The sequence below is a fragment of the Callorhinchus milii genome, unplaced genomic scaffold, assembly GCF_018977255.1.
Source record: "Callorhinchus milii isolate IMCB2004 unplaced genomic scaffold, IMCB_Cmil_1.0 Scaffold9, whole genome shotgun sequence".
Lineage (NCBI taxonomy): Eukaryota > Metazoa > Chordata > Chondrichthyes > Chimaeriformes > Callorhinchidae > Callorhinchus > Callorhinchus milii.
This window is the reverse complement of record NW_024704750.1, coordinates 16,101,874-16,116,946: the sequence shown is the minus strand read 5'-3', so window position 1 is coordinate 16,116,946 and position 15,073 is coordinate 16,101,874. Positions and strand designations below refer to the sequence as shown.

The window sequence follows — 15,073 nt, the reverse complement described above, 5'->3', positions numbered from 1 at the left end:
CTGCGTGAGGGCGTTCTATAAATACAAGTTGTGTTATTGCTATCCGTCTTTCTGTTTTTCTCTGTGTAGCTTTTGTTTTTACCGTCTTAATTTTCTTGTGTCTTTACATCGATTTGAAACGTTATTTTAACATTGTAAATGTGTTAGAAATGTTCACTGACACCGACATATTACACAGGCAAACCCACAAGAAATTATGTTTTCAAGCAAACTCGATTTCAAACAAAAACAACGATTTGCATTTATTTATGTAGGGCCCGTCACACAGGGTAGCATCTCAGAGCACTAACCTATTCAGCATAAAAGTTAACTGAGACGACTGTAAGCAGTCAGTAAGCCCATCAGAACCTGGGTGTCTTATTTGACCCTGAACTGTCCTTTCTTCCCCACATCCGCACCATGACTGGTACTGCCTACCACCACCTCCGCAACATCGCCAGACTCTGCCACTGCCTCACCCCTCAGGCTGCCGAAACTCTCACCCAAGCATTCATCACCTCAAGGCTTGATTACAGGAACTCCCCCTCATCGGCCTTCCCAACTCTTCCCTTCTCAAGCTGCAGATCATCCAAAACTCTGCAGCCTGTGTACTCTCACGCACCAGGCTCCATGACCCCATCACTCCCACTCTCGCCCAACTCCACTGGCTCCTCATCCCTCAGAGGATCAAGTTCAAGATCCAGGTCCTCATCTTTAAGGCCATCCATGGCCTTGCCCCCTCCTCCCTCTCTGACCTGCTGACTCATCCTGCCCACTCCCTCTGTTCATCGGGCTCTGGCCTGCTCCATGTCTCCCGCCCGATCCACCCTACCATTGGTGGCCAGGCTTTCAGCCTCTCTTCCCCCATACTCTGGAACTCCATCCTGCGGTCCTTTCATCTCGCTTCCTGCCTTGCCTCCTTCAAGGCTGGTCTCAAGACCCTTCTCTTCGACGGTGCCTTTGGTCTCCCTTCCACTTCTCTGCCTTCCCTCACCCCTACACCACCCCTCCCCCATGCTCGGGCCCCAACACCTGGCTGTTCAGCGCTTTGGGACATCCTCCAGACGTGAAAGGCGCTCTATAAATGTAATTTTGTTGTTGTTGTTCCAGTGATGCGGATGGAAAGGAACAACCAGTACGAGACACGCAGCACCCCTACAAGTTCAAGAGACACAAAACAACAACAAATTACATTTGTATAGCGCCTTTCATGTTGGGAGGATGTTCCAAGGTGGGGAGAGGAGGGGTAGGAAGGTGACCAAAAGCGCGGTCAAAGAACAGAGTCTTGAGACGGGCCTTGAAGGAGGCAAGGGAGGGAGCAAGGCGAAGAGACTGTGGAAAGTCTTTGAGATGTACAGCCTCAAGTTGCAAGAGGGTCTTTTATTTCTGACCAGTTTTCCTTCTTCCCCTTTTTTGTTTTACCCCATTTAAGATATGGCTCCATGAGATCTGTCGGCTCTCCTGAACCTCAGCCGCGTGGGCATTAATCATACAGGATCCTTGTTAGTGCTTGTTACCATGGTATTCCATTAATACACACTCCCCCTGTACAACATCTGCACACTCCTGTACCATTGTGCAACACACAAACACACTCCCTATAGAGTCATTAGAGATCCCATTGGGAAAACATTTAAAGAAATGTGAAATGATTTACAGATCTCAGCCTACAACCATTTACTTGCAAATACCAGCAGGGGCTCTCTAAATTGTGATTAGGAACAGGAACCAATAGGCAATTGACCTCTTCCTTGTCCTGAAGGCACTGAGTGCAATTAACCATAATAAATGCTCCCTGTATAATTGCTTAGCCAATGGGGAAACCTGAGAGCTCAGAACCGTTTCTTCAAGAATGTCAGCAAATGTGTTTTAAGTCAAATTGGTTGGATCTGAACAAGCACATTAGGAGGAGAAAGGAAACCTGTTCTGTTTGTTCTGCTGAGGAATGTGTTTAAAAATGTATTACATTTTCTCTAGTCCATCCCATGACCTGAAACAGCCTGGCACAGTGGTAGCACTCTCGCCTCCGAGTCGGAAGGCTGTGGGTTCATGTCCCACATTAGGATTTGGAATCATATGGTCTAAGATGATGCTCCAACGCAGTGCTTGGGGTGTGTTGCAATGTCAATCATACTGTCCTTTGTATGAGATGTCAAACCTAGATCCCATCTACCTGTTCAGGTGTATGTTAAAGATCCCATGGCACTATTCAAAAAAAGAAGGGAATTTCTCCCAGGGTCCTAGCCAACAAATCCCCAGATAAAATTTGGAACCATGGCTCCATGGCTGTTAGTGGGAAATTGCTGTGCATGTTTCATGACTGGCACATTTCATATATATGTTTGCCTACAAAAACAGTCCCGACATTTGAGAGCAATCACCTGTGAAGTAGACTGTAGTAGTAATCCTGTGATTACCAAATGGAAGGATTATTATTATTAAACTCCATCCCAAAGTCCCTCTACCTTGCTCCTTTCTCCCCTGCTATCCCTGATGGGACGGTAGAGTGGGTGTTCTGGAAGGATGAGATCAGGGGGGCTGATTAGCCTTCTTCATCCAAACCAATATTGGATCTTGTGAAAACCCATTTTAAGATTTATCTTTTCACCTTCCTTTCTCCCCCCCCCCAACCCCATGCTAATCGACTAACAACTGGGTTCCTACTTACTGCTCGGTAAAAGAGGTGTGTGGAGCAAGGAAGCTTCTTTATGGTTTCATCCGGCCCTCTTTTTACTTAAATACTTTAAAAAGCATAGCCTCTGTCATAAAAGAATCAACAAAAAAGAAAATAACTTACATTTTTACTGTGTTAAACATTTCAAACTAATTCATGGGTGATTACTCATTTTTTTTTGTAGGTAAACATAACACATTTGCACCACCACGGTCCCACAAACAGCCATGAAATGAATGACAATTTAATCTGGAGAATTATTGGCCAGGACACTGGGAGAAACTCCCTTTTCTTTTCAAGTAGTTTCAATAGATCTTTAACATCCACCTGAATATATATATATGAATTTGTTGGCACCATTCAGTGTAACTTTAACAGCAACTACAGCTTTCAGCCATCTTAATATGGGAAGCATAAGAAAGTATGGAAGGAAAATGCATTTAAGCACACTCTGTTTATAGACTACACAAAGCCAACCCTGTCATACACTATCTTCCGAGGGGCAGTATATTTCAAAACCTCAAAGGTAATTAGTTTAAAACTCCATATTCATGTAAATGACATCTATTTGTTATCAATATAATAAATACTTGTAATTATAGACTTGGAGCTCCAATTGAAAAGAAAAGGTTTGCTCTGATATAATGTAAGGTCACCATTTCAAGATGAACCAATTTTGCCTAATGTTATTCGACCAATTTGGTGCTGGCTTTACACTGATTGAGATAACATAACATTAAAGGATTATACGACACTTTGTAAGTTACCACTAGCATATGTTTAATTCCATGCTTACAGTGTACTAGCACAAACTGTTTGGTAACATTTGTTACACAAGGACAACAAAGTTCACTTGTGTAACTAAATAATGCTTGTCGCATCCCAATTACAATGTGGCTACTTGAAACATAGGGGAAACATATCTCTCTAAGAAGTTCTCTTGTCAGTGAATGGACACAAATCCTATTGTAATTCAGTATATTTCAATCCTCAATGTGGCAACATTTGGATAACAGATACCATATGACCACATTTCTTTCTAAACAAAACAAAAGTTCTGGCAAACAATTCTGTCCAGGATCCTTAAATCAGATTGATCAAAAACACATTTTGCTTCACATTCTTGTTGCTCAATAGGAAATTATAAGGATAAAATTGTGTACAATCTCAGATTGCTATTTAGGGCAGTACACCTGCCAAAACCCATAACCAAACCGCTATAAACTTTAGTCACCACCCAAACCATCCACATTATTATAAATATAACAATAATCTTTGCATTGGTATATCATGTCTTTGAGACATCTCAAAGCACTTCACAGGATATACTGTAAAGTGAATGGACTGTATATTGTGGGCAAAACATGGCAGCCAATTGCTGCACACGGATAAAGCATCTTATCACAACATTGGGACTTCTCAAGCTGTTTTATAGGATTTACTGTAAAGTGCAATGATCATGCATTTTGTAGGCTTGATGAAGGCTTGTAGGAATTTCTGGGCCTGACAATATACTGGATTTGACTGAAAGATACCGAAACTTATTGTTATCTTTTACAGGAGCAAACTTGGCTGTGTAACTAGGTGGATCAGAATGCTTATAAGAAAAGCTCACACCCTGACCACAAAAGTGTTATGGGATTTCTTAAATGGACAAAAGATTTAACACAATGCAACACATTAACAGTACTCCAAACCTGAGTGAGATATAGTTCGCAAATATTCAGCATTGTCAATCGAATGTTATTTACGTACACAATATTGTAACTATTTTATTCAAAAATAATTCTGCTTGTCTGAGGCGTGTGCGTTTAGTTTGAGTTAAATGCGTCAAAACCAGCTCGATTTAGACAAGGAAGGTACACTGGCTAATGGAAAATGTGTTACTATTTAATGAGGGGCACACCCACACCAATCTTATTTTTGCCCCAAACCCCCAAAACATGTTTTGCTTTCAATTGAGAACTGCTAACAATAGATAACGCTCCGAAACACTATACTGCGTGATGGGCACTACATAAGTGCAAGTTGTTGTTGCTACGGTATTTGCACTTTTTCATCTTAACAAGAATAGCTTTTCTTCCTTCTGTAAGATGTGTCGTTTGGAAAGATTATTTCATTGAGGCAACCTGTTGCGATGGTATCATTGCCTCGTCATTGTCTTGATTATATCCCTATCCTCTTTTCCCTCCCAAATGCACATCAGAAAACCTGTTTCACTGAGATAAAACATGGTGGATGTAAGTCTTGAAGTGCGTTCAACATGGAACTCATTCGTGCTTCAGGGGATATACAGGGTGTTCACAAAGTCCTGTTAGCCCAATGCGTTCTTTTTTTACGTAGTGCACTAGAATTCGGCGCTACATCTTCGGTAACATGAACGGAGTGAGGAGGAAGTTATTGGCATCAGACATTGTTACACTCGACTTATCCGCAACAGAAAATAAAAGTTAATGGTAAGAAAGAAAACAGGGAATGGTGATGGAGTGGTGAGGGGGGGGGAGTAACAGGATTTTGTGAACACACCCTTTACTGTAAAGTGGATTGACTGCATTTTATGGGCGAGTTACCTATCCAGACAACCATCAATCTGAGCAAAGAGAGCAACCTCGTTACCCAAGTTAGTGCAGTGTCAGGGGATGAAGGCTGGATGCCTTTAACTGGACGTGAGCCAGACTGAAACAGGCAACGCAAGAGGGTGGAGCAGAACTTGTGGACTTGTGCAGTGAGATACCACAGTGCAAAGGTATCAGCCTCACTAACCTTTAATGCAATCTCTTCCTGTTCCCTCCCTCCCTCCCTTCCCTCCAAAAATAAGAGAGACAATAACAATTAACCACAGCAAAACCAGTTGAGAATTTTTGCACCTTAGTTTTGCTCTGCAGGAGTTTCTGCGAGTTCGCAGTTGGTGACTTGTTCTTCCTGTTTTTCTGGGGTTGGGTTATTTTTTTTTCTTTGCAATCTCAGGGCTGTGGTTTGGCGTTTCATCCACTTTCGGGTGTTCCTCGGAGCAGTCGCTTCTCTGCAGAAGCATCATGGGGGTAAGTCATATCTTTTTATATAAATATATATATAAAAATATATATATGTACCATAAAGAAAAAATGTCTCCTTAGAAAGTCGTGTTTCCACCGAGGATTGAGCCTTATAAGGTTGATCAGCAAAGTAGGATTGAAAGCTCCCATTGCATCCCAACCCATCCCACCCCTGGATCCAGATGTTGATCACCCCCCTTTACCCCAGGGACACATGTCAAGTCTTTTGTAACTGTAGCTGGGGGGTGGGGGTGGAGGCTGCAGTGGGAGAAAGTTTAATAATAGATTATTTTTTTTTCTTTTTGCAAGTTAACAAGAGGTGGGATGGGCCTAGGGGGTCATTACTTTCAAAAGTTTTTCTGGAAACTATGGATTCACTTTCTCTCCCTGCCACTCTCTGCTACTCTCTCTCTCTTAAGTTTCCGGTTAGATCTTACAATAAGGTAATAATTATTGTCAGTCACTGCAACTCAAGTCAGTCAATGGGACACTGTTTTCATGAAACAAATGATGAGTTTATTTAAAGCAACGCCGCTCGAAGAAAAAAAAACAGTGCTGTGTGGTTATGTAATGAATTTAAGCACTCCAAGACTCCGTCCGGTGTGAAGGGCACTATATAAATGCAAGTTGTTCTTATTTGCTTGCAAGATATGTGTTTAAGTCCAGCTTGGTGCGTTTTGTTACTGTAGCCTTGAACGTTATGCTCAATGTTTACACCACTTTCTTTAGCATCAGTTTGACGTGATTTTCCTAATGTCTCAAATCGATGGAGAGGCCTTCAGGGTGTTTTAATCAAAGTGAAGGGAAGCTTTGCCTATGAGTGCAGCAAACACAAAGTTCCGGAGAGCTAAAAGTCCTCCTATAACCTTTTAATGGGGTTAAAAAAAAATTGCTCTGAGCTAGCCAGAACAGAATATTATAGGTGCTGTTTTAGTGTAGGCACAGCAGTTCATTTGTACTCAGCAAGATCCCACAAACAGTCATAACTTGAATGATTAATTCTTTGGACACGACCCAAGCAGAAACTCCCCTTTTTTTAAAATAGTCCATTAGGATCTTTAACATTCACCTCGACATGCTGACTGGTCCTTGATTAAATATCTATTCCAAAGGATGGCACCTTCGACAATGCCGTACTTGTGTCAACCTACAACAACAAAATTACATTTATAGAGCGCCTTTCATGTCGGGAGGACATCCCAAAGCGCTGTGCAATCAAGTGTTGGGGCCCGGGCATGGGGGAGTGGTGGTGTAGGGATGAGGGAAGTCAGAGAGGTGGGAGGGAGACCAAAGGCACGGTCGAAGAGAAGGATCTTGAGACCGGCCTTGAAGGAGACAAAGGTGGAAGCGAGGGAAAGGAACCGCAGGATGGAATTCCAGAGTGTGGGGGCAGAGAGGCTGAAAGCTCGGTCACTAATGGTAGGGCGGGTCGGGCAGGTCGGGCAGGAGACATGGAGCAGGCCGGAGCCTGATGAACGGAGGGAGCGGGAAGATTGATAGAGAGTCAGCAGGTCAGAGAGGTAGGAGGTGGGAGTGGGTGGGTGGGGGGGCAAGGCCATGGATGGCCTTAAAGGTGAGGACGAGGATCTTGAACTCGATCCTCAGGGAGTTGGGCGAGGGTGGGAGTGATGGGGTCACGGAGCCTGGTGCGTAAGAGTACACGAGCTGCAGAGTTTTGGATGATCTGCAGCTTGTGAAGGGAAGAGTTGGGAAGGCCGATGAGGAGGGCGTTCCCATAATCGAGCCTTGAGGTGACGAATGCACGGGTGAGGGTTTTGGCAGCCTGAGGGGTGAGGCAGTGGCGGAGTCTGGCAATGTTGCAGAGGTGGTGGTAGGCAGTGCCGGTCATGGCGCGGATGTGGGGGAGAAAGGACAGTTCAGGGTCAAACAAAACACCCAGCTTCCTGACTGGCTCAGTGAGGTTGAGTGTGCAGCCGTGGAGGCTGATGCTGCCAGCGCCTGAGGTGCGGAGGCACTGGCGCGAGCCTATCAGGCTTAAAGACTTAAAGACCCAATATGATCCCACAACCTTTGTGCTTTGATCCCACCACTTTCTGACACTTTACCTGCTAGCAGAATATATGAAACAGGAAAATATTGCGTCGGCAAGTACTTTCTATGCACAGTTGAAGTAATGCTTCAATCTTGCTCTTTAAGATAATTCTTTTTAAAAAAGTGCCACTCCCAAACATTGAGTAAAATGGATAAATTAGTTTTCGCACATTGGTAAAACCCCTGTGTAGCCCTTGGTAGATTGCTCATGTAGTTGGTTAAGCAGTGCTGTACTCTATAACCTTTCCCTCCCCTCCTGGTGCACTGTAAGAATAAATATTTATTTCCTTGTGGGTCCTCCCTGCCCCAAGTGGGTTTTGTCTAGAAGCAGCTCGACACAAATCAGAATCTGCGAAATTTTTATGATGAGTGAACTGCACTGGGAGCTTTATTTGCAAATTTATTGCAAATTTATTTGCAAACACCGTGTTGGGGGGGGGGGGGGTCTGACGTTTTCTTTTGTCAAATGTAACATTGCCAGTTAGGAGTCGGAGCTCAGACCTATGATTGCAGCAACTGACTTGCCCTCTGGCAATGTGGTCGGTGAGTCAAGTTAGACTAAGGCAGCTTTTGAATTTGAAAACTTTTATTCTAACCTTCTCCGTCATCCACCCGGAGAATTGTAGGAATTTTGCTCAGGCTGTAGGTTAAACCAGAGATTTGTTCCAGAACAGGGTGGCCAAGCAACTGTCTGCATCTTATGCAGTGTGTCTCATGTTGACATAGTAAATCTTTGGTTCTTGATCACTGCATTTGACATGAGCATTATTCTTCTATTTTGCAGGAATCAGATGTAAGTACACATTTATATATTCCTTAAATAAAAAGGTAAGAATTCTGGTGCTTCTTACACAATATTCAGTACTCATCTTGGGTTTGCTGGAGTCCCAGTTTACTCAATACGAGTTGGCACAAAGATTCAAAGTTTTTAAAAAAGAAGGTATTTTATTCACACATAAGCAGCATCAGTCTCTGCAATAACATTGATATTATAGTATCATTTGATTTCCATGCTGGCTATTAGCAATGTACTGTATTAATGTTGCACAGGGGGGGTGGGAGACAGCTTGAGCCATACCCATATCCTCAGCCCAATCAAACCGTAGTGCCTAATCGTTTGATAGATAGTTTAAAAAAAGACAGATAACAACCACACCAACAATTTGCATTTATATAGGTCCCTTCTCTTATCGAATAGTCTCATGGGATCTTTAGCATCCTCCTGATCAGGCAGATAGGACCTTGGTTTAACATCTCGTCCGAAGAAAGGCATCTCTGTCAATATAGCACTTCACTGGATTTTCAGCCTGACCTAGACTATGAGTCCTGACATGAGGCATCCAGTAGGGTGCTTTGTTAATGTCACTGCTTACTACTTACTTAGAATCATAGAATCCTACAGCACAGCAAGGAGGCCATTCGGCCCATTGTGCCTATGCCAGCAGTTTAAAAGAGCTACCAACTAATCCCACTACCCTGCTCTTTCCCAATAGCCTTGCAATGTTTTTCTTTTCAAATAAATATCCAGTTCCCTTTTTGAAAATTATTGAACTGAATTCCACATTCAAAACAGCAGTGGTCATGACTCATTTGCAAATCTGGTTCATTCTGTATATTGCTGACTGGTTTCAGAAGAAGATGGTTTGCTTCTCAACTGCAAAAATATTGACATAAACTTCCTTCTGTTTTTCAGGACTTTTTTGACGTAAGTACATATTTATATCTTCTGTAATTCTAAAGGTGCAAATTCTGCCTCAAAGCAATAATTGTTGCAAACAGAAAGCGTTGTCTGTGCTGGCTTACATCTAGTGTTATTAATTGTGCATCAAAGAGGGATTTAGCGAAAGGAAAAGAGAATAAAGCATATTTTCTCTGATAATTTACAACATCCAGGCGCATGTTGATGCAATAAAGTTTCAGACCTTTGAACGCTCCCACCTTAAAAATACCCGCAGAATGACTCATATCTATTTGATGCATTACAGGAATACTTTAAATTTTCTGTCCTATAGTTAACTGAACAAAAGTTTGCATTTATATAGCGCCTTTCATATTGGGAGGAAGTCTCAAAGCAATTCGCCTAATTGACTGGGAGCCCGAGCTAGATGTCGGGGGTGGGGGATTTAGGAGTGACAGGGGTGAACTGGGGAAGGGCACTGAAAGCACAGTTAAACATAAAGGTCTTAGGGCAGGTTTGAAGGTGGGGAAGGAATGGGCAAGGTGTAGGGTATCCGGGATGGAGACCCAGAGAATGGGGGCAGAGCGGCTTAAAAAAAACAAAAGGCAATGTGATAGACTGTGGAGGGAGCAAGTTTAATGGATCGAATGAACTTCTCTCATTACTCTCTTTCTTATTGATCCTACAGTTGGCGGATGCATTGACTCCTAACGCTACTCCTGCGAGTGCCCCCAAATTGAATACTAGTGGAACTCCAGATTCCAATGTCAATCCAGGATGGAATGCCCCAGCTCCGGGATATTGGCCAGCACCTGGCGGAGTCAACCCTTTCCCACCACAACCGATGCCACCCGGACAACCGATGCCACCCGGACAACCGATGCCACCCGGACAACCGATGCCACCCGGACAACCATGGTTTCCAGGCCCCCAGGGACCTGCAGGCACCATGCCTTTCCAACTTGGACCTGGATTCCCTGCAAATCCTGGAGCTCCCGGGCGATTGGTAAGCTTTTATTTTCACGTTCATCAACACTTTTTGTAGTTTTGTAGAATATAAGACAAAAGTCTTCAGGGTGAGGTTGGTTATAAGCCTAGTTATATAACTGGTGATGGGTTCCATATGTGTCAGATGCCAAGCCGGGCATCTGGTTGTAGGTTGTAGTCAACCTACATTTGATCAATGTTATCAAGTGTAAGCATCATTTAACACCAAAACACATCTTATAATTATGCTAATACGTTCTACTGTATGAGCTGACTGATCACAAACCATTTGGGGAAATTTCTTACCGCAGTTGGAAGAGTAGTGGAGCTCTCGTGTATTCTTTGGTAGACTGAGTCATCAGAGGCTAGGGAAAAGGATGTGGAGAAGTTCTTCAAAGGATATGGAAGGAATAAAGGAAATTGACTTGAAAAAAGGATTTGGATTTGTGGTAAGGTTCCTTTTCAGTTAGGTTCGTGAGCAAGTAGAGCACGTGGAGTCCTGTAGCTCAGTGGTTAGAGCACTCGCTTTGCAAGCGAGAGACCTGAGTTCAATTCCAGGCAGGGCGAAACCTTGGGCAAGTTTCCTTACTCCACACAGAGCCTAATAATAATCCCTCCAAAACCAAAAACAATAATAAATTGGTCATTTTCAATCTACGACTGTTTGTGGGACATTGCTGTGCGCAATTGGCTGCCGCGTTCGCCCACAAATATACAGTCAATTCACTTTACAGTGTGTTCTGTGAAGCGCTTTGGGACGTCCTCCTGACGTGAAAAGCGCTATATCAAATGCAAGGATTATTATTATTATGAATGTGCTTGTGCCGATTAACATATTTATTTGTACTTACAGCCAATGCCCTACGACTTGCCTCTCCAGGCAGGTTTCCCTCCAGGTGTAATGCTGACAATCTGGGGTTCTGTCAAACCAAATGCTGAAAGGTAAATTTAGATACACACACAACATTTGCATACAATGGCATAGAATGATATGGCACAAAAAGAAGCCACTTGGTCCAACTCATCTTTACTGTACATGAGCCACCATACCTCCTATTCCATTCTCTTTGAGGAGTCCCGTAACATAGTGGTTAGCGTGCTTTCTTTGCAAGTGAGAGAACCCGGGTTCGATTTCCAAGGAGGGCTTAACCTTAGGCAAGTTTCCTTACTCCATACGCCTCTGTTTACCTAGAAGTGAATAAGAGCCCGGTTGTTGGTCGATTGGTGAATTGCTTTCCAAGGGTAATAATCCCTCAAAAAAAAGTTTGGTCACTCAATCCACGACTGTTTGTGGGACTCTGCTGTGTGCAATTGACTGTTGCGTTTTGCCCACAAATACAGCCAATTCACTTTACGATATTTTCTGTGAAGCGCTTTGAGACGTCACAACGACAGGATAAGGCGCTATATCAAATGTGAGGCTATATCAAATACCTCTTTATTCCTTTCTCCCTCATGTATATATTACGTTTCCTGCATACATTGATGCACTTAGCTTCGTCTACAGTTTCCAACAGTTCCACGTGAAACTCCACACGAGCCCAAGGGATGGGAATCCCCTCGATTCCCTTATACATGCAGCAAGTTTCCTTTTACTTAAGTTGATGCTTCCCTCCCTCACCTCTGCGTTCAGCAGTGAATTCCACCCTCTGCATTAAGACATTTCTTCTAAACTCCCTTTTTCTTTTGAATTGATCTTGAATATGTGCCAAGTTTAGTTCTCACTTCACTTACACTTTGTGACATTGTACAGATGAGACCCAGTTGGTGGGGAAAAATAATTACCACATCACATATTGTAAATTTCCCTCTGGTGTAGCTACATATTATTTATGTAGCCTTCCTGCTCCAGTTTAATGTTGCATTATGCAAGAGCTGGTGCAAATTGCTACAGATGTGTGGGCCTGGGACTGAGCATTGGTGAGTTATACAGCTGATGGGAGGGAGGGGTTACATTGCAACTTTGATCTGCCACTCCCTGCCACTGGCTATTGATCAGAAGTGAGAATACCAGTTACCTCTTAGAGCTTGGGTTCTTAGTTGACAGCGTGACATTATGCAACTGTTCAAACCTCTGTCAATGCACCCAATACTGAAGTGTATTCCTCTCTCAGGGAACTCATTGCTCCTGGGCAACCAGATTTATAAAATGGGATCTTTTCGTGGGGAACGTCCTAATTGGCAAGTGAAATGTTTTCTCTACTCGGCTTGCAATGAGCAAAGACTGTAGGTACATTGAGAGAGAGGAGCCTGAGCAAATATTGCTCATAATCTTAATGTTCCAGTGAATGGTCAGTCAAAAGTGGCCCGAGCACACATTGAATATCCACCTTATTTGTAACATTGATGCGACCAGACTGGGAACCAATGCAGTAGTGTTGCAAAGGGGACTAAGTGCAGAGCATTCTCTGAGGGTCTCATCTGTTTAGTATTTATTGAGACAGGATTTTCGAAGGATCTCAAATGTAATAGTTTTGGGCAATTCTCCACCGGAAAAAAGAAGTCACAGTCTTCAGTAAGCAATGAATATTGATGAGAAATTGTAAAGGCCTTTAAAATTCTCAGAGCTGTAACCACCGTCTCTAATTGTTTGTATTTCCACAGGTTTGCCTTCAACATACTGAGGCGCAATGACATTGCTTTTCACTTTAACCCTCGTTTCAAGGAGAACAGTTATCAACAAGTGCTTGTCTGTAATAGCAAAATCAATGATTCTTGGGGTTCAGAAGAAAGAGAAGGGAAGTTGTTTCCATTTAAATATGGACAAGCATTTGAGGTACGATAAAGAATGTCTGCACTGTTTATTATCTGTAGCTGCGAGAGATTGCCTGTAGTTTTTTTCACAAGTACTTTTTTGCCTCCCTTACTATGCTATGATTCCCCAGGCACCAGAAAGCATTAAACAACAGTAATAATCCTTACATTTGATACAGTGCCTCATTATGTTGTCAAGATGTCTCCAAGTGCTTCAAGGAATTTATTGAGGAGTATCGTGATTATGTATTTTGTAGACAAACACGGCAGCCAATTTGCACACAGCAATCTCCCACAAACAGCCATAAAATGAACGACCATTTTTATTTGAGGGATTGTTGTCCAGGATACCAGGGGAAAAATTTCCTTCTATTTTCAAATAGTGCCACAGGGTCTTTAGCATCTACTTCAGCAGGCAGACGGGGCCTTAGTTTAACATCTCATCCAAAGGGCAACACCTCCAAAAATGCTTCCCCCTTCCCACCCCACCCGGTACTGTATTTGATGCAATAAGGCACTCTCTGAAATGCAAGGATTATTATAAACACAATATATATTTCTGTGGAATGCAAGCAATAATAGAACTACTTTTGTCTCTATGGTTTTTCATTAATAGTTAATAAACGTGTTGTTGATATAATCATCATCTTATTACGTTGTTAAGATGTTTCAAAGCGCTTCACAGGATATTATTGTAAAGTGGGTTGACTGCGTATTTTACGGGCGAAACCCAGCCAATTGTGCACAGCAGCGTCCCGCAAACCATGGTGGATTGAGTGACTACATTTGTTTATTATAATGTTGCTTTTCTTTCTCCAGATTTTGGTTCTTTGTGAACCAGATCAATTTAAATTGGCTGTGAACGGTCAGCATCTACTGGTGTACAAACATCGTATCAAGACTCTGAGTGAACTAAGCCAGATTAGTATCTATGGCGACATGGAACTGAATTACGTCGGGTTGAAGCATAATGCTTAAGGTTCTCAGAAACGTCCTGCATGATCTAAATAGAAGCATTTGTATCCAAACATTGGTATTTAAGCTCTGCTATGAATTGAATAATTACTCAGCTCATTCATTTTCTTTTTTTTAAAAAAATAGAAATATATTGGGTGGATGGGGGGGGTTGAAAATGCAGTTAAAGACCATGCCACCGTTGAAATGATCTGATGATTTCCGTGGAAGGTGTCCATGTCACTAACCAGCACAAAGACTGTTGCCGTCCTTAACTCACTTCAACATTTTATAGACCCAAGTACCTTTCATGCTCAAAAGCAGCCAAGATGTCCTGGAGAGCCCTATTGCACCATGACTTTAGATTCCAGTCTTGACTGCGTGGAATAGGGTTTGTGACTAAAGACTAGTTTTTAGCTATGTACCAGTGACCAGGTGGGGTTATGTTGCATGAAAGTGATTAAGTCTCAGTACTGGTTGTAGAAATTGATTAATTATTGTGTTAATTATATTTGACTTGCTGGTATCCTTGGAAGCGATGTATTGCTTCTGAATAAATTTTGTCATCACTCACCCTGACCCTGGATACAATTACTCAGCTGGGCCGAACTCACTCTTACCTCTTCTCATGTGTGCATCTTTTTTTTCTGCCTGACTTTTCATCAGCAATTGGCTTCAACAACGACAACTTACATTTATATGTCACCCTTCATGCAGTATAAAGTCGTGGAGCATATTGCAGAGGGCTCTGCTGGGGTTATTACCAGGAGGATATGCATAAGAAAGCTGATCTCAACCAGAATACGAAGAAGTCACTTTCAGTGGTAGCTATTTTGACACACAGTCCAGCTGTCTACTAGCCTGTGACCCTGTACCCTCGTGTGACTCACTGGGGAGAAAAAGTGCAGATGACAATGTGTTGGGGAAAGACAGAAAAAAGATTCAACTATTGGATTTAAC

General features: G+C 42.7%; 1 protein-coding gene across 2 annotated transcripts; it reads left to right on the top strand.

Annotated features, from left to right (window-relative positions):
• The first annotated feature begins 5,358 nt into the window (after positions 1-5,358).
• Positions 5,359-14,686, top strand: lgals3b (galectin 3). 2 transcript variants are annotated; one of them, NM_001292098.1, is given in 8 exon segments: positions 5,359-5,399; positions 5,621-5,694; positions 8,525-8,533; positions 9,434-9,445; positions 10,107-10,424; positions 11,259-11,347; positions 13,010-13,181; positions 13,979-14,685. In NM_001292098.1, coding segments are annotated over 7 exon segments (765 nt in total). In that variant the 5' UTR covers positions 5,359-5,399; positions 5,621-5,688; the 3' UTR covers positions 14,138-14,685.
• The last annotated feature ends 387 nt before the right edge of the window (positions 14,687-15,073 follow it).

What these genes read in the sequence shown, in the direction of transcription:
- lgals3b (XM_042337852.1), top strand. Translation starts at nt 10,263, where the DNA reads ATGCCACCCGGACAACCGATGCCACCCGGACAACCGATGCCACCCGGA. An exon ending in GTCAAACCAAATGCTGAAAG is followed by an intron (nt 11,348 to 13,009) that starts GTAAATTTAGAT and finishes GTATTTCCACAG; the next exon opens with GTTTGCCTTCAACATACTGA. An exon ending in AATATGGACAAGCATTTGAG is followed by an intron (nt 13,182 to 13,978) that starts GTACGATAAAGA and finishes TTCTTTCTCCAG; the next exon opens with ATTTTGGTTCTTTGTGAACC.